The sequence below is a fragment of the Clavelina lepadiformis genome, chromosome 2 (genome assembly GCF_947623445.1).
Source record: "Clavelina lepadiformis chromosome 2, kaClaLepa1.1, whole genome shotgun sequence".
Taxonomy (NCBI): Eukaryota; Metazoa; Chordata; class Ascidiacea; order Aplousobranchia; family Clavelinidae; genus Clavelina; species Clavelina lepadiformis.
In genome coordinates this window covers 520,365-544,009 of record NC_135241.1, presented here as the reverse complement: position 1 = coordinate 544,009, position 23,645 = coordinate 520,365, and the positions used below count along the sequence as shown (strand labels likewise).

General features: G+C 36.0%; 2 protein-coding genes across 6 annotated transcripts; both read left to right on the top strand.

Moving 5' to 3' along the window:
* Positions 1-3,441: 3,441 nt before the first annotated feature.
* LOC143446386 (uncharacterized) lies at positions 3,442-10,194 on the top strand. Of its 2 annotated transcripts, none has more exons than XM_076946000.1 (11): positions 3,442-4,900; positions 5,344-5,453; positions 5,814-5,873; positions 6,092-6,240; positions 6,445-6,530; positions 6,824-6,959; positions 7,169-7,239; positions 7,335-7,467; positions 7,545-7,658; positions 7,824-7,973; positions 8,075-10,194. In XM_076946000.1, exons 2-11 carry the CDS (start codon positions 5,438-5,440, stop codon positions 8,504-8,506), a joined length of 1,347 nt encoding a protein of 448 aa, XP_076802115.1. In that variant the 5' UTR covers positions 3,442-4,900; positions 5,344-5,437; the 3' UTR covers positions 8,507-10,194. The 2 variants fall into 2 exon arrangements, with proteins under 2 accessions (XP_076802115.1, XP_076802113.1); XM_076945998.1 differs by having other exon boundaries at positions 3,447-4,900; positions 6,099-6,240.
* Positions 10,195-10,216: 22 nt separating this feature from the next.
* LOC143446384 (uncharacterized) lies at positions 10,217-23,112 on the top strand. Of its 4 annotated transcripts, none has more exons than XM_076945992.1 (13): positions 10,217-10,426; positions 10,568-10,694; positions 10,813-11,008; positions 11,201-11,298; positions 11,388-11,464; positions 11,675-12,229; positions 12,365-12,454; positions 14,687-14,924; positions 15,041-15,124; positions 16,670-17,719; positions 17,893-18,034; positions 18,247-18,315; positions 18,391-20,484. In XM_076945992.1, exons 1-10 carry the CDS (start codon positions 10,220-10,222, stop codon positions 16,693-16,695), a joined length of 1,698 nt encoding a protein of 565 aa, XP_076802107.1. In that variant the 5' UTR covers positions 10,217-10,219; the 3' UTR covers positions 16,696-17,719; positions 17,893-18,034; positions 18,247-18,315; positions 18,391-20,484. The 4 variants fall into 4 exon arrangements, with proteins under 4 accessions (XP_076802107.1, XP_076802106.1, XP_076802109.1 ...); XM_076945991.1 differs by having other exon boundaries at positions 15,773-17,719; XM_076945994.1 differs by lacking the exons at positions 10,217-10,426; positions 10,568-10,694; positions 10,813-11,008; ... (4 more) ...; positions 14,687-14,924; positions 15,041-15,124 and adding exons at positions 20,860-20,986; positions 21,105-21,300; positions 21,494-21,591; ... (2 more) ...; positions 22,779-22,906; positions 22,973-23,111 and having other exon boundaries at positions 15,149-17,719; positions 18,391-20,718.
* The last annotated feature ends 533 nt before the right edge of the window (positions 23,113-23,645 follow it).

The window sequence follows — 23,645 nt, the reverse complement described above, 5'->3', positions numbered from 1 at the left end:
GATATCATTAGTTAAACAGAATGTGTAAAAGAGCAGTCGCTGAGTAAATAAATTTTGTAAATCAACGATAGCGGAGATTGCAGTGAAGAGGTCAATATTCTGCTGTTGCAGCGCTTATGATTAAAACGCATGAGTTACCTGGACAGTGTCATTTGAAAGCTGACCTTGACGTAAAAACGTACCAATCAGAAAATACGTCAATAATAAGCAAAAACCACAATTAATGACGTCATATACCAAGTTCAATGTGGCACTGTGGCACCAACTGCCGCCACAAGTAAAAAGTTTTAATTGTTCGTCAAAAGCGCGGTGGGGACGAAAACTCACGCCAGTTTTTATTAGCATATGCCAATGAACGAGAAAAACTGACAAAGCCGAAAAGTAATGAATTCTGGTAACAACTAAAAACTAACCTTCCATCGTTGTAACACCATTATAATTCACACATTGTGTAACCAAACTTTTTCTGACCAGGAATCTTCCCCGCTCTAACGGCTAGTCACTTAGCCAGTTCCTGCTCACCTATTTTTACGAGCATTCTTTCAATAAAAGCAAAGGTCTTTCTTGTATTAAAACCAAAAGTAGACTGCCGACCACCGTCGCCCAGCCGAGCACAGTACTACACCAAACAAATTCCACGCGATGAAGGAATCAACGTGGTACGTAAAACACGATACTAATTTAGCCTTTGGGGTAACTACGTGAGACGTCACAAGAGATTTGATAAAAACAGGTGTACAAGAACAAGTAAAAGAACATAAACAGGTAAAATACGGCAGACCGTGAACATGCATAAAAACAACACAATGCAAAGAAAAGACGGTGTATAATGTGGTGTCTACAAAACAGGTGCATAAAAATAATCCCGTGACAATTGCACATTTTAAACCCACAGTGCTTTGCCACATTTTCCCGTTCTTTAATTGTCTGTGAGCGTATTTCTTGTTTGATCAATCTACAACGATGCTAGCACCATACTTTCGCTCCTCACAGTCAATAACTAGAAATAAGTAATATACAATACAATCTTGCACGTTTGAAGCCCTTAGGGCTTTGCGGCTTTTTTCTATTCATTGATTGTTCGTGAACATGTGATTGTTTTTCTATGACGTAACAAGGTTAGCACAATTCTTCGCTCCCCAGTCAACGAGGAAAAATTAACGATGCGATATATTTTAGATCGGATTTATTTATTAATAGTGTAGATGTACGTCAGCAATATGGGCATGCATTGAAAACATAAAGAATCGCTCAACAGCGACGAAACACTCATGTGGTATCTATTGTTGTTAGATTTCTATGATGGTCCCAACTCTCCAAATTCTGACGTAATGATAGAAAGTGGGTATATGCCACCTGAACTTCAGAGGTTGACCCACTCCACTACAATAATTGCTTGTTGAATTGTTTATTGCGGGTGATGATATACGAATCTCATGAGGTCGTTGTCTGCTTTTCACACCCACAGATTTAATTGTTCACCTTGACGGCTTATTGTCTGATGACTAGCTTCAATAAGCAGTGATCAATATTATAATGACTTGTTATACACTGCTATATTATAGGATCAAAGTCCTTGTTACCTTGTGAAGATGACAGTAAAGTTGTCTATCTTAACACTGATCTTATTCAAATAAAATTCAACAATGGTTGCATAGGAAAGACAACACTGTATATACTGATTATAACGAAGCTTCTTTGAACAATTACATTGGCACAGCAACAACATAAAGACGTCCATGTTATAGGGTTGATCTTAGTAGAATGAATGCATTGAACAGATGTGCATAACTCACGCAAGATAGGCAGGCGCGATATTTATGTCACGACTTAAAACGGAAAACAGGAAGTTATCGGTACGCAATGTTATCTATCATTGACGTCATGCTTCGTAAAGCAAACATCTGAAAATAAGAATTCTATGTTCTATTCGATTTGTATATTATAGTATCCCTTTATTATCACAGACCTATTGCTGATTTCTTGAAATAAATATAACGAATAAAAAAGTGGCTCGATTTCTTTGCAGAATCGCTCAGATTTACGGCCTATTTTATCGTAGAGCGCATGATGATATGTCGTCGCGCAGATCATGAATCGCTCTAGTAGCCTATTTGTTAATTATGCAGTAAATAAAGTTTATTTTAATACCAACAGTTTACAATTTTTTGATAAGTTTAACACTTTATTCCTTACAATTTACGTTATTTAGCTGTATTTCATGCTTTACCATTTGTATGGATTCATGTCGCTTTGGTAAAAGATCGAATTACCGGTACCAATTTATTCCTCTAAATATGATATAAATTTTTCTAGCCGTCGACCGTCGGCAAGCACCTTAGCTGTGAAGTCCAACGCTTATATCAAAGAAATGGTTCACGGACTTTTTTTGTAAACTGACAAACTTGATTTAGTTTAGGGTTGCCATACGTCCGGATTTCCCCGGACATGTCCGGAATTTTAGTGTTGAAACTGCGTCCGGGAGGAAATGCTAAAATATGCTCAAATGTCCGGAATTCTTTTAAATTGTTTGTTGCGTTACGGGTAATAATTTCATCGAAGTCCAACAAGACCTTGTTGAAAAAAATCAGATCTTCGGAAAAGTACAATTGGTATGAGGGAGTAGAGTATTGTTTATACGTTCATTACTTGTAATTACCTTTGGAGCATATTTTGTAAAAATTCTTTGTTAATTTTCGTTTCCATAAATGTTACTGTAAAAGCATTCGTGTATTGCAGTGCAACGTTTCTTTGCTGCTTGTGTATAGTTTCGTGTTTATCCTTCTTTCACAAAAAAGCAATGGCGGTAATGTACTTAGGTAATATTCTAAAGTAGGTCAATGTAACTGAGGTAAATTTGTTATGGATTGCGTATTATCAAATATAGTAACCCTAGCCTAGAGATCACCAGAGGTCAAATAAGAGATGGCCCAATAGCCTAGTGAATTCACGACACTACTGTATGTTTAAAAATCCACTCCGGTATACAATAGATAGGCAAAGCATTGCTAGTGTGACGTCATATTGACAGACAATGTGTTCATACCTCATTTTAAAAACCACTAGTGGGCACTAAAGAGTGTCCGGATTTTAGGCCACGAAAATATGGTAACGTTAATTTAGTTTAGCTTCGGTCTTTTTCATACTGAGATGTTCACTATGAAGTCCACCGCTTATTATATCAACGCCATTGTATACGGTTGACCAATTTCCTTATAACTTTCAGAACAAAATTAAGCGAATACGACTTTGTCTACTTCCGATATATTTCTTTGTAGCCTCATTTTTTTGCCGTATTTCCTCAAGTTTCATTTGCATTCATTCATTTCATTTCGTAACATCAGAAAAAACTAAACAGGAGTAAAACACCACGGCGCACATACAGTATGCTGAGATTTCAGCGTGGTTGTGCGCTGGTGTGGCTGGAATCTAAGTGTTTTGCGCAGGGAATATATTCCCCAGTATCGACAGAATATGCAGTCTGGAAGCTACCTACCGCCAACGGTAATCTACAACAGTGTTCTAGTTAGATGGAAGATACGTGAACAAACTGAACTGTTAAAAAATATTAAACAAAATCTAAGTAATTGTTTAACAAATCAACAATTCAAGCGCAACTCAACATTTTTTATCTTGACTAAAACATATTGTCACTAAGATTTCATTATCTCTATTAGTAAGCGTCAAAGCAAAAATTGTCCGTAAAAGTGAGTAGTGAGTTGAAAGGTTGAGATAATACATTGACATTGATAATACCCCTGCTCTAATACACTGAGAATGGTTGTTGTAGTTTTGACCGAACATCTGTTAAACCAGGGCTTCCCAAACTTTTTTGCTCGCGACCCCTTTCAAACTTCCGAAGTTTTCCGCGACCCTTCACGTTTAAATTAATAAGCAGTGCAGTGCATTGATAAGTAGTATATGCAGTACTTCGTGTAAAATTGGTATACGCTCTGCGACCCCTGAAGTTCGTTACGCGACCCCTTGCGGGGTCGCGACCCCCAGTTTGGGAAGCCCTGTGTTAAACAACGTAATTTCCACTGTCTCTTCAACAAGTTTACCAACATTGCAACGACATGCTACTTTCTGCACCACTTTCAACCAACGAAGCTTTTAGGAAAATGAAAGATTTGATGAACAAGGTTTCAGGTAGAATCTTGATGCCAAGTGAAGTGCCAGACGAAAGACCAAAACTAAAGATTTAAATTACAATATTCCATGAATACGTTGCAGTGAGACCATAGGTTATTTTTTATTTTTTGGTTTTTAACGTTTTCATGTTCTATAAAATGATCATTTAGTTATTAGAACCCTAATACTTCGATTTCGTGGATTTTTCTTCAAATATGTCATGCGTGGTAGTGCCAATTTTACTTTCATCATATACAGCTGAATTTTACTATTTTTGTTACTTTAAGTAACCTCAGTGTGTTTTTTATGCTTTTTTCTTGTAACTTGTTAATAGCACTTAATTTAATATTGTGCTGGTGTTTTTTTCTTATGCATTTGTATGTGACTTACTAATTTGTGTTATTATTTACAACTTACTGCTCCATTGGTAGCACTTCCAATTACTGTGGCTAAATTTGCTGAATTCGCTATGAACCACTTAATTGAAAACTAATTTATTGTGAACATTACAGGGGTACGAATTAGGATCTTGAAATGTGAACTAATGTTTTATAAGATTCTTGGTTTTCTCCTGTTCAAAAAGATGCTTTTCTTGTGAAATTCCAAAGCCTGATACAAGCAATCTTAAGAGTATAATATTGTGAAGTCACAATCTTCCATTGTTGGTTTTCATCTTGGGGGAATCATGGATGTTGGAAGCACAAATTCACTTGATATTTTTCATGAGATGAAGTTGCTTGGAAAAGGAAGTTACGGCAAAGTTTGGAAGGTGAGTTGTGAAAAATAGATGCACTGTGGAAGATTATTAACCCCAAGTTGAATCAATTAATTTACAAATAAGTTTACAAAAAATTACTGATGTTTGGTGTGTTTTCGCCAATAGCAGAATGCATGGCAACTGCGCTCTCGAGATTTTTGAAGACTTTGCCTGGTGCAAAGTCTGAATATCTCCAAAAAAGGGGTCCACAGGCTTTGTGTTTTGGCTAATGTTCATTACAGACTGCAAAATGTACTTAGTAGATCATTTTGCACCCAGTCACCCCAATTTTGGCTGTACTACACCCTCAAGATCTCGTCGAAAAGTGCCATACTTTCCAACCTGTGGTTTTCGGAGATCTTTTAAATTGCTTTGGGCTAACTTAAACTTAGACTTCATGAGTAGCCACTCTATGGTGTGTTTTTCAGATTGTACAATGCACAATTTATTTCCAGGCTCAGCACAGAATTGACGAGAGATTTTATGCTATAAAATGTACCCTGTCGGACTGCGTGCATTTGGAGGCGAAAGTGATGTCATCGCTCCTTCATGATCATCTGGTCAGGTCAGAATCGTACTTTATAATTTTATGGCGCAATCTTTTTGTTAATCTCTTTGTGTTATCGTTTGTTGAAAGTATTGTCTATGGCAGCGATGGTTGAAAGTGCCAAGTCATTCAAGAACTGAGTTCATCTCAATATTCTTTAAATTGTTTAATTCAATTTTGTGGAACTCGACAGTTGATTGCTTTAGCACCTTTCATCCCTGGCATTCTGCTATGAACTACATGTAAATGTTAACGAAACTAAATTTATGATGCAAGACAGATCAAGTGATGAAGTCATTTTTGAATGTTGAGACTTGAGATTCATAGAACCTCTGTGTGGGTCGTAGCTTTAAAACCACTCTGTTGATTGTTCTTCAGATATTACAACTCGTGGCTTGGTCCTAAACCAGATAAAGACGCAGTCATCTCATCATCAAAGTATGTTTTCAATTGCCATCTATCAATTACATACCATTTAGGTGCTGAGTGCTAACTTAGTTCTTGTCTTATGTAATTGATCGATATTTGATACATTATTCTACACATGTAGCATTTAGCCATGGTAATATGGTTTTGGTGACTTTCCAAAATACCATCATCCCCACCATTCTTAATTGGCCATGCATAGACCAGTCGCATCCACTAACTTGTTCAAGGTTGCAGTGCTTCATCGGATGATGGAATTTTCTTTCAAAAAAACCAGTCAGCTGAATCTCAGCAATCTTCATGGGACGATAGTGAAGATGAGTCGGAACCTTCAGAGAAAAACTCTCTTGAACGTGCAACCAACGCGCTCTATATTCAGGTTTTTGTTGTTTTTTTCAATGGTTATTGCGAGATTTCTGCTTTTCCATTATGTTTTCCATTGATTAACTTTCGTTGATTCTTGTCTCTTTAATAAAACTTAATAATTGTCGCAGAATAAAGTAGAAATATATCAAAGAATTAATGTGTTTTGATTCATAGCTTTCTCTCACAAAGTTGTTGGAAATTATATTTTTCCTTCCAGATGGAATATTGTGATGGAGGAACTCTTCGAAATGCGATCGATGAAGGGTTGAGTCGAAATATGGAGCAAGTGCGAAAATTGTTCAGGTTTTGTATTTCATTTGTTTCGTTGCTCATCATCAACTTATTTATGTATTTATTTACTTTTATAAATTTATGTTTAAGTCGTATGTGCGTGTAGGTTTCACCTTTTACAGAAGCACCACATTCAGTGTACAGCAGCCTAGATTGTCATTCTGTATCAGTTCTGTGTACTTTTTATGACCTGCAGTAAATTTGATTTTTGCCAGAATAAGTGTGGTATGTGATATGTGGAGGCACGAGACAGGAAATAGAAGATCTTCGCTTTTATGGATTAAATAATCTTCATCTTTTCACAGTGAACTGGTGATTGGTTTGGCTTATCTCCATGGCAAGGGAATTGTCCATAGAGATCTCAATCCAAAGAACATTTTCCTCCACGAAGGCGTGATCAAGATTGGTGACCTGGGCATGGCCACGTACCACCAAGAGCAGGTGCTTAGACTGGTTTGTGGGTCACAAGCTGCCAACGTAGCATGTTATGTCAGAGCTTACTACAGATGTTGCCACTGTGATATTGGTTATTGGAGTGGTGTTACACTGTGTCTTGTTGAATGATCTGATATTAAGACTTTTTCCACTTGATGCTTACAGTACATGCATAGTGTGTTATTATTGAAATGCTGTAACACTATTCTGTGCAGATGGTGCACAGTGGAGAAGAAAAATGCAGCGTTTTTGGAACGGAGTTATATTTGGCCCCGGAAAGTTCCAGGTTCTTAGATTGCAAAGTGTTTGCTTGTCATTTTGAATGTAATTTTGATGTTGATAAATCTACTTTCAGTTATTTTCAAAAGTATCTGCTCGCAGACGGAAATCATCGAGAAACATGAAGCTTGACATCTACAGTCTCGGGATCATAAAATTCGAGATGTGCTGGCAGAGAGACGGTGAAGTCACCACTGAGAATGAGAGAGCTCGTGTTCTCGAGAATTTACGGCAAGTGAGTAACTTTATGAACAACAGATTTTAGAAAATAATTAGTTATCGTTTTATCGATTGGACGGATTCTATTTTTAGACCGCGATTTGTTTTCCTCCCAATTTTGATCCGTCTTTATTTGAACACGACTTGATCAAGTCTTGTCTCAACCATGACCCCACCCAGAGGCCGACAGTTGAAGACTTACGTCAGGTGCTGCCTCCTTGTGGTTATCACAAGAAATAGTTATAATACTTTATCGTTTTCTCTGCTATTAATTAATTAGTTTTGATTCACCATTTTGCTTTTTTTCTGCTCAATAAGTTTGACAGAACTTTAGCCAAGATGCGTTTAACCAACTTGATGAATTTTTTTCAGAGAACGCTTCAATGCAAGGGTTTTAATGATGAAACTGATCATTTGACCGACACAAAACCTTCAGTAACTTGCATGTCCATCACCGAGCAAGAATCAGTGGCCAACCTGTCAGTCAAACTTGAATCTGCTTCAACAAACAATCAACCCATTGTATGGTTGTAGCGATGTGCTTTAACATTTCTTCAAGTTTGATGAATTTGTGTGAGTCGGGACAATTTTTTGCTTATTGGAGCAATTCTTGTTGTTTCTAGTTCCATGTTGGGATCTTCTCTCATCCAAAAGATGAGAAAATTTCAGGAAGATTGAAGATGAAGATTCAAAATCTAGGATACTCAGTCTTGACTTACCACGAGATCCAGAAACCTTCTAAAACAGACCTGGAGAAGAGTTTGTGGTTCGTGGAGGAGTGCATGTTCACATTCTGGGTGGCAACGAGCAATTCTATAAATGACGCCGACATGGTCCATTTTCTAAACGTCTCTTTCGAGGAATCACAGAAATGCTGGAACAAGTGCAAAGTGAGATCTCTATGTGTCGTCATACCGGAAGAAGATCCGAATTTTTCTCCTCCGACTTCACTCAAAGTTTATCATCCGCTTCGTGAAGATGAATCTTTCCAGGATTCGGTCACGGATATGATCAACGAACTCTACAAAAAACTGCAGAAATCTCGACCATTTTGAACACGACTAATATTTTGGTGCCACGTCAATTCAAGGATTCGGATTCGTCTGTAAATGGTGCCCGGCATAAAACTTCATCATATTCATATCGAGGCATGGCGCCTTCCTTGAGTTTTATCTTACAGGAAATATGAACTAAAAATTGTGGCATGATTTTCTTCAATCGAAATATGAGCCCTCGATATTTTAATAAAACTGGAATTTTATCAAATTTTATTCCACTTCTTTTGTTTATTAAGTATTGTGCTTTCAATTTAATCTCTGTAATTTATCTTTCTGTAGTAGTTTAGTATTTTACTTTTCAATAACGGGACAAAGCTTAATCAAGTTATATCCTTGTTTATTTGCATCATTTTTTAACTTAGGTAATCTGCTTACATTTTACGATTTTTTCTGCTGTAAATTGTGAAAAATTGTATTTTATGATTTTAATCGTGTGTGCTACTGTGCATTTAATTGCTTCTGTGCGTTTACGCAAAAAATTCCTATGGAAAATTTTAAAATTTTTAGCGATTTATTCAATATGTTTTTCTTTTTGGTGATTTCAGTTTCTCTTTAAAGCTGTTAAAAGTTTGTGCTCATCAACATTCATATTTCAAGCACTTTTTATAATTATTATTTTGTAGTTTTTACGACAGCAATGCTGTATCAATATTTCTCTGTCAGATTGAATTTTTTTCAATTTTAGCTGAATTATTTTTCACCTTCGACCCTGAGTTCTCCAGTTCGTTTATCAGCAGTGAGAATAATTCCCGGTTTGGTCATAGTTTTGATAATTTTTTTTATTGACAAAATCAGAGTTTATTGAGTTTTGAAACTAAAACTTCACTTGGCGATCTCAAGAGTAATTTTTTTTGTTATATTCATAGATATATTCTATTAACGATGTTTTGTATACATGTTACATACGTTTATATGCCAGGGTTTCCCAGACTGGGGTTCAAGGACCCCTGGGGGTCCATGATGACGGCGCAGGGGGTCAGCAATATCCATTGCTCTCACAAAAACAATTATAATTTTATTACCTTTTGCTGCTGCCTGCAGTGTGAGACAGCATTTCCAACTCTTACCAATATAAAGACAAAATAACGGTCCAAACTTGCCATAGGGTCTGACTTACGATTTAGCTTGTCACAAATTGCTCCGAGAATTGATAATTGTGCAGCACAAAGCACTCTCTCATCCATCGCATTGATGTTGTCAGTGTTGTTGACAAACATGATTTTGTTTGATATTTTTTGGGGTTTGTATTTTCCTTCCTCATTGATTAGGCAGAAAAATAATGCGAAATAAGATTTCCAAGAAAAAAATATTTACAAATAGGGTCCGTGGCCCAAAAAGTTTGGGAAACTCTGATTTTGTAAAATCTTTTTGTATAGTTTGACAATTTTACATGCAATGACGTACAAAAAAATTGATCAGTTTGTATATTTTAATCTTTTATTGTGTTCATTTGTACAAAATCTGTCTTGAAGTTTTTTAATGATTTTATTCAAGTTTTTTTGTGTGTGTTTTAAACTTTTACGATTTCAGTTTCACTTGAAAGTTCATGTTTATTAGATGTTAATTTATTTTAGCTTTTTTCCGAATTATTGTTTTGCAGTTTTCATGATAAAACCACTCAAGTACTAGTTCCTGCCTGACCAAATTTTTAATTTTAACGAAATTATTCATCACATTAATTCAGATTCGTAGGTCCTTAATTTGCTGGCCATGAATGCTGAGTTGTTCAATCGTCCTCAACAGTTGTTGAATCGATGGGAAAGTCGAATCAATTCCCAGGATCAAATATTCTTGGCAAGGTCACTGGAACATTCCATCTCTGTGACGTGGGATGTGTTTGCATCGTTGCACTTCAAACTGAATCGAGCTGATGTGGAAAATATCTTCTCTGATCATCGCAGCCATCGTTTGACACAGGTATCGACGATGCTGGTTCAATCACAAGATTTATTCACAATTGTCATGCCACTGATCCCCAGAAAATAAGTTGAAATAAGAATTGTTGTCCCTTGTTTGATGTCTTTCTTGCAAGCATCTGAACAGCTTCATTTAATGCAGATCCTGGCGATGGTCGAGAGATATTGCATCACTGGAGGTGAATATGTCACACCAGGGAAAATCTCGGAGATCTTGGAAGAAGCAAAACTCATCAGCATCCTGCAGGCGTGGTGGCAGCATTATAGAAGTCAGTCTCAATGTTGCTCCTGTGTTGGTTGGAAGTTTGTTGATGATGATGTTGTGTCTGTTTGATTAACGATTATGACGTAATAGATGTGAAACAATGGTCGACGTTTTTATTGCAGGTGATGAGCAGAAGAACGCGATCAAGCAGTATTTAGATAAAAGAAAAGATTTCATTTCGAAATTGGTGAAGTGCGACATCTCTCGACAAGACTGGAATCGATTCTTGGTGGAGATTAAAGTCCAAGACAAAGATAACAAAATTATTCAGAAAAATCCCGACAACGACCTGAAACAAAGAATGGACATTCTAGAATTGTAAGCAGACTAAAGATAGTTTGTTTTATCTTGATCTTCTGAAAAAATAAAGATCTAAAATCTAAGATCTAAAAGATAAAATATCTTTATCTTTTGTTTTTTTATGTTTTTTTGTTGATAATGATTTTGTGGTTTGATTAAATGTATTTCAAAGCAGATTGTGTGAAGTTTAATGTAGAACCTTGATCTTAGATGGGCGGAGGAGGTTGGTTATGACAAGGCAAGCACATCAGCGATCATCTCAGCTCTGCATCGATCTCATCTCTCCCATGTTGTGCGGAAGATCTCAGGTGAAGTGGGATGCCATTATCTCCACACCATGTAATGCTGCGAGAAAAGCGATTCCATGTGACGTAAACTTCACCGGTTTTCATTGCAGAGTCTACCTCCAGTGACGTAGTTGACACGAGAAGCCAGCCCTCCCCTGTGCAAAGTGTTCAAGCTGACGGGCAGAAGGTTTTTGAAACGTGTTACGTTTTTGATTAATTTTGTTGCTGTTAAACTTTATTCAACAAAAAACCTCATGAATTCCTCCATCTTTTGAAAATTTCTTAATGACGGCTTGTGTTTATTGTGTTTATTTTCATCTTAGCTTAGCTTAATTTGAAAGTGTTCGGCCAGCTAGCACTATTTCATATAACTGGAGAAGTTTCATGGTCTTTGCAGTGGGATTGTGGAATCATTGGTCACGACGACGACAAACTTATTCAATCAAGATGGAAAAGAATTCTAGAAAAGTGTTTTAGTGTCAAAACTTTTGATGAATTTTCGTCCATTTCAAGAACTCGTTCAGAGACACGTTTAGAATTTCTCAAGAGTTGTGACATTATTTTATGGATTGCCACTAAAAATTCAAAGGAAGCAGACGGCTATTTGAAGTATTTTAAAGACCAAGTGCATCATAAGTTCATCACAGATAATTCCACACAATTTGTGGTGTGTGTACCTACAGAATATCTTGAAAACCCTGAAATTGCCATTCCTGAAGACTTGGCAATATATAATCCTATTTATGAAAATAAGATAAACATGGATGTTTTGCATAAGTTGCATTGCAAGTTGCTCATTAAAAGTCCTCCGTCAACAAGTAACTCACCAGATTTTTCAAAGAGCACAAAACAAAGACTCAACCCTGACATTGGTCCAGGAATGTCAGGTAAATGCAGGAAAATTTCTGTGAACGAAAACCCAAGAGAAATATCGACTGGTTCTAATGAAAAGGTGCGATTGATAAAAAATACATTAAAATGTGAAACACTAAGGCTAAGATCAGACTAGATACATAGTTGTATCAGCGTACAATTCAAAACCGCAAGGAAATAAATATGATGGTTACTCAACTTTCCGACATTGCAGGTCAAATCACACGTAGAAGATAGACGAGAAGACAATAGACACATCATGATTAGCTACAATCACAAAGACTCCTTTAATCTGGCCAAAAAGGTTGGTTTAATGGTTTAATAAACTATTAAGAGTGTGATGTATTATGTATACAGTATATCTAATCAACCTGGTTCAAACAGGAACTGCAAACTACAGAATTCAGTTTGCTTTTTATAATTAACTACTATATATTGATGGGCATCTTTGAATAACTCTTTAATGTTACCAAAATTTTGCAAACAATTTCTTAAAAAAACTTCAATGTTTGTTTTGGGTATTACTTCAAACTACGACTTTGATTTGATAAATTCGGTTCTAACCTCTAGAGCAGGGGTGTCTAACCTATGACCAGCAGTTATAAAGTGACTCATTCCCAAAAGAATCTTTTCGAGTTAACCTAAACTTCTTTACTGAAATAAAAATGGAGAGAAAATGTCAGAAGTCAGAATCGTGTCCGTCAGTCATAGTCAAAATAGGGATGATTGTAAAATGTCCTTTGTTGCATCATGAATCATCACAATTTATTAGCCATTGATTTGAACAATTGCAGAATTACAGAAGCTTTGTTTTTTTTAAACTTTTAAACCCGCTCTACAAATCAAACAGAAGCAGTTTGGTCATACAACAGAGTTAAAGTTTACTTCAACTTAGGGCTCTTTCACACGAAACAACCACGGTTGTAAGTTTTCACTTTTTTGCAGATGCATGACCAAAAATAGGTCTGGTTGATTGGTTTACATGAAACCCAAAATTACAGAGTTTTATTGGCCACACCTTGTTGGGTGGCTTTTCCTAGTCAAAAATTAATGTTCAATCATTAATTCTAGTATGTAGATTCTCCCTTTGCTACAACTATTATTATTGCTAACTGACAACAAGTTATTATCAAAGACCACTTCATAAATGCATAGCTCATAATGGCCTTTGAGGTGTGAGTTGGCCGCATCTCTTTGGCTGCAACCAGCCAACAGCAAGTGAGAACCATCTCCACTCCACAGCCATTAAGGATGTCACATAATTACTTTGTCAGTTAAAAACACACATGGCTATGCGCTCAAAATTTTTGTTGTATATCCGAAGTCATGGCCACGACTACCAGTGAAAAATGCCATTGAATGCAATGTGCAATGATGTGGGTGTGCTGCAATAGTCGTACAAAAGCTTGGCTTGCAAAGTAACCTTTCGGACAGGTGTGACCCTTCACTCAAATAGGTTAGATGCCCCTGCTCAATAGTTTTCTGGAATGTAACGTCATTACCCTTTGCTGTCATTACTATCGTGTTTGCTCTGACCATAAGCAGTAGCTTAGGGTTCCAACTATGTGTCAGATATTAGGGCGGAAGGAATTCTCATCCTTGACAGTAGTTCCTTCCAGGTAAGTAAAAAGCTTCAAAGTAAAAAACTCCACTGTGCATAAGTATAGGCAAGAAAGGACAAGGGCAAGTCTGCAGAATTTATCTTTACTAAAAAATTATTACGTTGTGCCAATAACTACATTCAGGAAACGAAATATGACCAGCAATTGAAACAAGTTCTGTGTCAGTGGACAAGTGGTAATGAGAACAGATTTACACCGCTTACTGGGAGCCATAACTCTGCACGGTGAGGTGATGGTGATGTAGTTAACTTGAGTCTCTACATTTGTATCCATTCACAGTGTCAAAGCAGCTTTTTCTTTGTTAAAAGGCACGAAAACTGCTCTTGATAATTCAGAGCTCTTCAACTAGAAATATAGATTACCTTGAAGTGTCTTATGGTACTGACCGCATAACTAGCGTCAAAATTTAGTATATCAAAATTAGTTGAAAACCTCAACAGCATAACAGTGATGTGTACATAACAAAAACACAGTGATGATACGCTTTATCCATGACTAGTTGTAAGCTAGAAATTGAAGGATCCGTGTCTAGAAAGGTTATAGAGATTGATGCAGTGATAAAAGGAAACAGGAGTTGTGTTTTATGGTAAATTGTTAGTTAAGACAGAGGGTACTATTGTGTAACAGATGTACAATAATAGCGCTACATTTAATGCCATTAACACCATGTGTAGTACCGATTTTAAGCTTTTCACTAGACCTTTCTCACAATGACCTTTCAAAAAATTGCACAATCTCAATTGCCAAAATGCCTCTGTCAACCCCCAGTCCAATTTTCGTCGTTATTTGCCTCCAATTTTGAAAAACTTGGATTGATTTTATTAATGTTTTTAACTTGAACTTAATGAGGTTTTGCTGTTATCCATACTCTTCAGTTTTTTTGTAGTTAATCTGTTAACTCCTAATTTTTGCAGATCAACAAAGAATTGTTGAAAGCTGGATACAGAACTTGGATTGATCAGGAGGAAATGCGCGGAGATATGCTGGATAAGATGCCAGAAGCTGTGGAAAATTCTTTCGTTGTTTTGGTGTTCCTGTCCCCTGGGTATCATGGAAGCAATTATTGTAAAAAGGAAGTAAAATATGCTGACAAAACCAACATACCAATCATACCCATCAAGAATTCAAACTACAAACCTAAAGGCTGGTTAGGTGAGTTTCTGTCTTCTTTTTCCAAGAAGTTAATGCAGGTACAGGTTTAGCAGAGCATTTTTCGTATTTCATTTTTACAATAAAAACAAAGATAATATTGATTTAATTGTCTGCAGACTTCATCACACACCCCCTCAAGTACCACGACTTCAAAAATGCTGTCTTTAAAAAAGTTTTTAAGGAACTGCTTAAAGACATTGGTAATTTGTATGCTATGATTTCTCTGAATGTGTTGAATTTTTTTTAAATGGCAACTTGTTTATGAATATAGTGATAATGATATTAGATGCAGGTGCTGTTGCAGCTCTATAGCAAGTGGAGTTTGGACAAGAGAGAGTGTTCAAATTTTGCTTGCAGTTGCAGTTGTAAGGCACAAAGTCATGTCAAAAACACCCATATCGATGTCTAAAATTAAAACACATTGTGCTAATAAATTTGTCAACTTTGCCACATGTTTGTGGAGTAATGGACTTTCACTAAACTGACAACATTTTACTGAAAAAATTGTTTGTACCTGCAGTGGTTTGAAAACAGATTCTCTGTTCAACTGCATTAGTTGTAGCTTTCCATTAGAGCAGGGCTACTCAACTATTTTTAGCAAAGGTCCAGTTAAAAAAGTTCAAAATTTGCTTAGGTCCGTTATAACTCTCATGAAATAATTGCAGTCCTACAAATGTATTAAAATACGGTATATAAAATAATATAATTCTCTGGATGGGTAGTAATTTAATTTTAAAATGTCTGGACCTTTTTAACACAACACATAAAATACGGTATATACAAAATCCGATAAAGCGATATTGGCAAAAGCAATAAGAAAAATTTATTTATTGTTCTGATCGTCACAGGTAGTGGGAGAATTGGCATTTCTTATTTCTCGCTAGTTCTTTAAATCTTGGTTCTGAAGTAGCGAGAACGAGTCGAAGGCAGTGGCGAAGGTTTTCATTGGTCATACAGATGCGAAGTTCATGTTGAAAACGCTGACTTGCAGCTGTGGATTGTAACATCAACAAGGCTTGTTTGATTTGTTTAAAATTGTGCTATTGTCTGCTGTTTTTTTGTTCTTGCAAATCATCGATAATGGATTTGGTTTTGTTAAAAAACTGGTGTCCTTTATGAAGTCAGAAATATCATTGTGACTTCATAAAGTTTCTTTATGGGTTGCAATTAGCGCCTTGCTGATGATGGGCTTTACCCAGAACAAACAGATTTAAACACTGTTGTCGAACACAGCGCTGTCGAAGGCTAAATCTCCTTAGTGGTTTTTTATTAAACTTGTATAAACATCGTTTTATCATTATCAACAAAAGATTGCGCAAAACGCCGGCTGCCCCGATTGACAAACGACCTATTAACAAAAACCGCTAGAAGACTAGTTTGAGTTACCACTTACACATTCGCTGATTGATTGAATAAGCAGGAATAACAAAACTAATGATGAACGATTTCATTTGCTTAAATACTGAGACAGATAAGGTCCGCATTCAACACTGAAAAGGTCCGCATTCGGACCGCGGTCCGCCAGTTGAGTAGCCCTGCATTAGAGATTTGTGTCTAACTATATTTAAAATTTGAACTACTAAAAGTTTTTATTCTTTTCAAATTCTATTTATGGCATCGGAAATGGTTTTACAAGTTGAGTGACTCAGAGTTTTCTTGTTCTGAGCACATTTTCTTTTGTTTAATCTGGATCAATTTAATCAGGGTTATATTTTGATTTTGTTTTTTTTCATTTGTTTCCGCAGAAGAAATCAAAAGCTTGTCTAAATGATGTCTACTGATGTGGACTTTTTTATCCATTTCACAGTTCCCGTGCTTGATCGTACTATTTTGATAGGTTGAAAATTTTCCAAATTGAATACTAGTTACAGTTAAGTTTAAAAACACAAAAACATTGTGCTCTCTGTACTGCTTCTTTTCAGCGACAACCTTTCAACAATAACATATTCGATGAACAAAGTTTCAAATACAATCTCAATGCCAATGAGGTTTTTCGGCAAAAAGTCGAAGATTAAACATGTAAAATACATAATTTTGTGAATGCTTTGCACTCTGATGGACCTACATAAGCTGCATTTTTTATTGTACATACAAGGTTTTTTATGTTTTTTGTCTGCATTTTCATATTGTATGCAATGATCATTTAATGCTTACCCACATGCTTCAAGTTTCTGTATTAGGCTTAATTATTTTTGTGCAAATATGTCATGCACTGTACACTTAAAAGAACTTGTGATAATACCAATTTTACTTCCATCATGTTCAATTGATATGCCACTTTGTATCTTTTTTATCTGGATTAATCCTCAATGTGCATTTTTATCCACTGTACTTGTTATAATTATTGTACATGTTAAATTGCATTCGTTTAATAATGCATTTTTATTTACTGTTTGTAAATAAGAAGTGAAAGCACTTGTATGTGATTTATTAATTTGTGTTATTATTTAAAACTTAGTGCTCCAAATCAACCAACATTCTTGTTTGGTTTCGCTATGAACCACTTAATTGAAAATTATTTTATTGTGAATTTTACAGGGGTGCAAATTAGAATTTTGAAATGTGAACTAATGTTTTATAAGACTCTTTGTTTTCTCCTGTTCAAAAAGATGCTTTTTTTGTGAAATGCCAAAGCCTGTTACAAGCAATCTTAAGAGTATAATATTGTGAAATCACAATCTTCCATTGTTGGTTTTCATCTTGGGGGAATCATGGACGTTGGAAGCACAAATTCACTTGATATTTTTCATGAGATGAAGTCGCTTGGAAAAGGGAGTTACGGCAAAGTTTGGAAGGTGAGTTGTGAAAAATAGATGCACAGTGGAAGATTATTAACCCCAGGCTGAATCATTTAATTTACAAGTAAGTTTACAAAAAATTACTGATGTGTGGTGTGTTTTCGCCAAAAGCAGAATGCATGGCAACTGCACTCTCGAGATCACAACCGCTAACTTGTTCAACCTTGCAGTGCTTCATCGGATGATGGAATTTTCTTTCAAAAAAACCAGTCAGCTGAATCTGAGCAATCTTCATGGGACGATAGAGAAGATGAGTCAGAATCTTCAGAGAAAAACTCTCTTGAACGCGCAACTAACGCGCTCTATATTCAGGTTTTTGTTATTTTTTTCCATAGTTATTGCGAGATTTTTGCTGTTCCATTTTGTTTGAGAATTATGTGTTAACTTTCGTTGATTCTTGTCTCTTTTAATAAAACTTAATAATTGTCGCAGAATAAAGTAAAAGTGATAAATCAAAGAATTAATGTGTTTTGATGCATAGCTTTCTCTCACAAAGTTGTTGGAAATTATATTTTTCCTTCCAGATGGAATATTGTGACGGAGGAACTCTTCGAAATGCGGTCGATGAAGGGTTGAGTAGAAATAAGGAGCGAGTACGAAAATTGTTCAGGTTTTGTGTTTCATTTGTTTTTTTGCTCATCATCAACTTATTTATGTATTTATTTAAGATTGAAGAGGAAGATTCAAAGTCTAGGATACTCAGTCTTGACTTACCACGAGATCCAGAAACTTTCTAAAACAGACCCGGAGAAGAGTTTGTGGTTTGTGGAGGAGTGCATGTTCATATTCTGGGTGGCAACGAGCAATTCTATAAATGACGCCGACATGGTTCACTATCAAAGCATCGCTTTCCAGGAATCACAGAAATGCTGGAACAAATGCAAAGTGAGATCTTTATGTGTCGTCATACCTGAAGAAGATCTGAACTTTTCTCCTCCCGCCTCACTCAAAGTTTATCATCCGCTCCATGAAGATGAATCTTTCCAGGATTCGGTCACTGATATGATCAACGAACTCTACAAAAATCTGCAGAAAGCTCGACCATTTTGAACATTACACAACTAATATTTCGGTGCCACGTCAATTCAAGGATTCGGATTCGTCTGTAAATGGTGCCCGGCATAAAACTTCATCATATCCATATCGAAGCATGACGCCTTCCTTGAGTTTTATCTTACAGGAAATAAGAACTAAAAATTGTGGCATGATTTTCTTCAATCGAAATATGAGCCCAGGATATTTAAATAAAACTGGAATTTTATCAAATTTTATTCCACGTCGTTTGTTTATTAAATATTGTGCTTTCAATTTAATCTCTGTAATTTATCTTTCTGTAGTAGTGCAGTATTTTACCTTTCAATAACGGGACAAAGCTTAATCAAGTTATATCCTTGTTTATTTGCATTATTTTTTAACTTAGGTAATCTGCTCACATTTTACGATTTTTACTGCTTTAAGTTGATTTTCCATGAAAAATTGTGCCTGTGTTTAATGATTTTAATCGTGTGTGCTTCTGTGCATTTACGTAAAAACATTCGTATGAAATATTTTAAAATTTTTAGCGATTTATTCAATATGTTTTTCTTTTTGTTGATTTCCGTTTCTCTTCAAAGCTGTTGAAAGTTTGTGCTCATCAACATTCATATTTTAAGCATTTTTTATAATTATTATTTTGTAGTTTTTATGACGGCAACGCTGTATCAATATTTCTCTGTCAGATTGAATTTTTTTCAATTTTAACTGAATTCTTTTTCTCCTTCGACCCTGAGTTCTCCGTTCCGGTTATCAACAGTGAGAATAATTCCCGGTTTGGTTATAGTTTTGATAATTTGTTTTATTGACAGAATCAGAGTTTATTGACTTTTGAAACTAAAACTTTACTTGGCGATCTCAAGAGTAATTTGTTTTTGTTGTTATATATTTGTAGATATATTCTATTATATATGTTTTGTATACATGCTACATATGTACATGTGCCGGGGTTTCCCAAACTGAGGTTCACGGACCCCTGGGCGTCCAGTCCAAACAGGGGGTCATCGATATCCATTGCTCTCACAAAAACAATTAAAATTTTATGACTTTTGCCTACATGTGTGAGACAGCATTTCCAGCTCTTACCAATATAAACGAAGACACTCACTATACGAAGACAAAACACCGATCCAACCTTGCTATAGAGTCTAACTTACGAGTTTGCTTGTCACAAATTGCTCCGAGAATTGATAAATTGTGCTGTACAAAGCAACCTCGTCCATCGCATTGATGTTGTCAGTGTTTTTACTAAACATGATTTAGTGTGGTTTATTTTTGCGTTTGTACTAATCTTTCTCGCTGGTTAGACAGAAAAATCGCTGTGACGTAAGGTTGGGATCCAAGATAAAAAAGATTTACAAATAGGGTTCCGTGGCCCAAAACATTTGGGAAACTCTGATTTTGCAAAATCTTTTTGTATAGTTTGACAATTTCACTTACAATAACGTACAAAAAAAATTGATAAGTTTGTATGTTTTAATCTTTTGTTGTGTTCATTTAGACAAAATCTGTCTTGAAACTTTTGAATGATCTTATTCAAGTATTTTTGTGTGTGTTTTAAACTTCTACGATTTCAGTTTCACTTGAAAGTTCATGTTTATTAGATGTTAATTTATTTTAGGTTTTTTCCGAATTATTATTTTGCAGTTTTCATGATAAAACCACTCAATTACTAGTTCCTGCCTGACCAAATTTTTAATTTTAACAAAATTATTCATTACATTAATTCAGATTCGTAGGTCCTTAATTTGCTGGCCATGAATGCTGAGTTGTTCGATCGTCCTCAACGGTTGTTGAATCGATGGGAAAGTCGAATCAATTCCCAGGATCAAATATTCTTGGCAGGGTCACTGGAACATTGCATCTCTGTGACGTGGGATGTGTTTGCATCGTTGCACTTCAAACTGAATCGAGCTGATGTGGAAAATATCTTCTCTGATCATCGTAGCCATCGTTCGAAACAGGTATCGACGATGCTGGTTCAATCACAAGATTTATTCACAATTGTCATGCCACTGATCCCCAGAAAATAAGTTGAAATAAGAATTGTTGTCCCTTGTTTGATGTCTTTCTTGCAAGCATCTGAACAGCTTCATTTAATGCAGATCCTGGCGATGGTCGAGAGATATTGCATCACTGGAGGTGAATATGTCACACCAGGGAAAATCTGTGAGATCCTGGAAGAAGCAAAACTCATCAGCATCCTGCAGATGTGGTGGAAACATTATAGAAGTCAGTCTCAATGTTGCTTCTGTGTTGGTTGGAAGTTTGTTGATAATGGTGTTTTGTCTGATTGATTAACGATTATGACGTAGTAGATGTGAAACAATGGTTGACGTTTTTATTGCAGGTGATGAGCAAAAGAACGCGATCAAGCAGTATTTAGATGAAAGAAAAGATTTCATTTCGAAATTGGTAAAGTGCGACATCTCTCGACAAGACTGGACTCGATTCTTGTTGGAGATTAAAGTCCAAGACAAAGAGAACAAAATTATTCAGAAAAATCCCGACAACGACCTGAAACAAAGAATGGACATTCTAGAATTGTAAGCAGACTAAAGATAGTTTGTTTTATCTTTATCTTCTGAAAAAATAAAGATCTAAAATCTAAGATCTAAAAGATAAAAATATCTTTATCTTTTGTTTTTTTATGTTTTTTTGTTGAAAATGATTTTGTGGTTTGATTAAATGTATTTCAAAGCAGATTGTGTGAAGTTTAATGTAGAACCTTGATCTTAGATGGGCGGAGGAGGTTGGTTACGACGTGGCAAGCACATCAGCGATCATCTCAGCTCTGCATCGATCTCATCTCTCCCATGTTGTGCGGAAGATCTCAGGTGAAGTAGGATGCCATTATCTCCACATCATGTAATGCTGCGAGAAAATCAATTCCATGTGACATAAACTTCACCGGTTTTCATTGCAGGGTCTACCTCCAGTGACGTAGTTGACACAAGAAGCCAGCCCTCCCCTGTGCAAAGTGTTCAAGCTGACGGGCAGAAGGTTTTTGAAACGTGTTACATTTTTGATTAATTTTGTTGCTGTTGAACTTTAGTTAACAAAAACCCATGAATTCCACAATCTGTTGAAATTTTCTGACTGACGGCTTGTGTTTATTGTGTTTATTTTCATCTTAGCTTAGCTTAATTTGAAAGTGTTCGGCCAGCTAGCACTATTTCATATAACTGGAGAAGTTTCATGGTCTTTGCAGTGGGATTGTGGAATCATTGGTCACGACGACGACAAACTTATTCAATCAAGATGGAAAAGAATTCTAGAAAAGTGTTTTAGTGTCAAAACTTTTGATGAATTTTCGTCCATTTCAAGAACTCGTTCAGAGACACGTTTAGAATTTCTCAAGAGTTGTGACATTATTTTATGGATTGCCACTAAAAATTCAAAGGAAGCAGACGGCTATTTGAAGTATTTTAAAGACCAAGTGCATCATAAGTTCATCACAGATAATTCCACACAATTTGTGGTGTGTGTACCTACAGAATATCTTGAAAACCCTGAAATTGCCATTCCTGAAGACTTGGCAATATATAATCCTATTTATGAAAATAAGATAAACATGGATGTTTTGCATAAGTTGCATTGCAAGTTGCTCATTAAAAGTCCTCCGTCAACAAGTAACTCACCAGATTTTTCAAAGAGCACAAAACAAAGACTCAACCCTGACATTGGTCCAGGAATGTCAGGTAAATGCAGGAAAATTTCTGTGAACGAAAACCCAAGAGAAATATCGACTGGTTCTAATGAAAAGGTGCGATTGATAAAAAATACATTAAAATGTGAAACACTAAGGCTAAGATCAGACTAGATACATAGTTGTATCAGCGTACAATTCAAAACCGCAAGGAAATAAATATGATGGTTACTCAACTTTCCGACATTGCAGGTCGAATAAAATGATCTACGTTTTTTGTTTTTTTATGTTTTTTTGTTGATAATGATTTTGTGGTTTGATTAAATGTATTTCAAAGCAGATTGTGTGAAGTTTAATCTAGAACCTTGATCTTAGATGGGCGGAGGAGGTTGGTTACGACGTGGCAAGCACATCAGCGATCATCTCAGCTCTACATCGATCTCATCTCTCCCATGTTGTGCGGAAGATCTCAGGTGAAGTGGGATGCCATATCTCCACACCATGTAATGCTGCTGTGTTTGAAGAAAAGCGATTCTATGTGACATAAATTTCATCGGTTTTCATCGCAGGGTCTACCTCCAGTGACGTAGTTGATACGAGAAGCCAGCCCGCCCCTGTACAAATTCTATAAATGATGCCGACATGGTTCACTATCAAAGCATCGCTTTCCAGGAATCACAGAAATGCTGGAACAAATGCAAAGTGAGATCTTTATGTGTCGTCATACCTGAAGAAGATCTGAACTTTTCTCCTCCCGCCTCACTCAAAGTTTATCATCCGCTCCATGAAGATGAATCTTTCCAGGATTCGGTCACTGATATGATCAATGAACTCTACAAAAATCTGCAGAAAGCTCGACCATTTTGAACATTACACAACTAATATTTCGGTGCCACGTCAATTCAAGGATTCGGATTCGTCTGTAAATGGTGCCCGGCATAAAACTTCATCATATCCATATCGAAGCATGACGCCTTCCTTGAGTTTTATCTTACAGGAAATAAGAACTAAAAATTGTGGCATGATTTTCTTCAATCGAAATATGAGCCCAGGATATTTAAATAAAACTGGAATTTTATCAAATTTTATTCCACGTCGTTTGTTCATTAAATATTGTGCTTTCAATTTAATCTCTGTAATTTATCTTTCTGTAGTAGTGTAGTATTTACCTTTCAATAACGGGACAAAGCTTGAACAACTTATATCCTTGTTTATTTGCATCATTTTTTAACTTAGGTAATC

Bases quoted from the DNA above. Each gene is read 5' to 3' on its own strand.
- LOC143446386 (XM_076945998.1), top strand. From the start codon at position 4,817: ATGGATGTTGGAAGCACAAATTCACTTGATATTTTTCATGAGATGAAG. The intron at 5,874-6,098 runs GTATGTTTTCAA...TCAAGGTTGCAG, and splicing joins GCAGTCATCTCATCATCAAA to TGCTTCATCGGATGATGGAA. The intron at 7,468-7,544 runs GTGAGTAACTTT...TTCTATTTTTAG, and splicing joins TTCTCGAGAATTTACGGCAA to ACCGCGATTTGTTTTCCTCC.
- LOC143446384 (XM_076945991.1), top strand. From the start codon at position 10,220: ATGAATGCTGAGTTGTTCAATCGTCCTCAACAGTTGTTGAATCGATGG. The intron at 11,465-11,674 runs GTTTTTGAAACG...TGGTCTTTGCAG, and splicing joins TTCAAGCTGACGGGCAGAAG to TGGGATTGTGGAATCATTGG. The intron at 15,125-15,772 runs GTAATTTGTATG...TGATCGTCACAG, and splicing joins GGAACTGCTTAAAGACATTG to GTAGTGGGAGAATTGGCATT.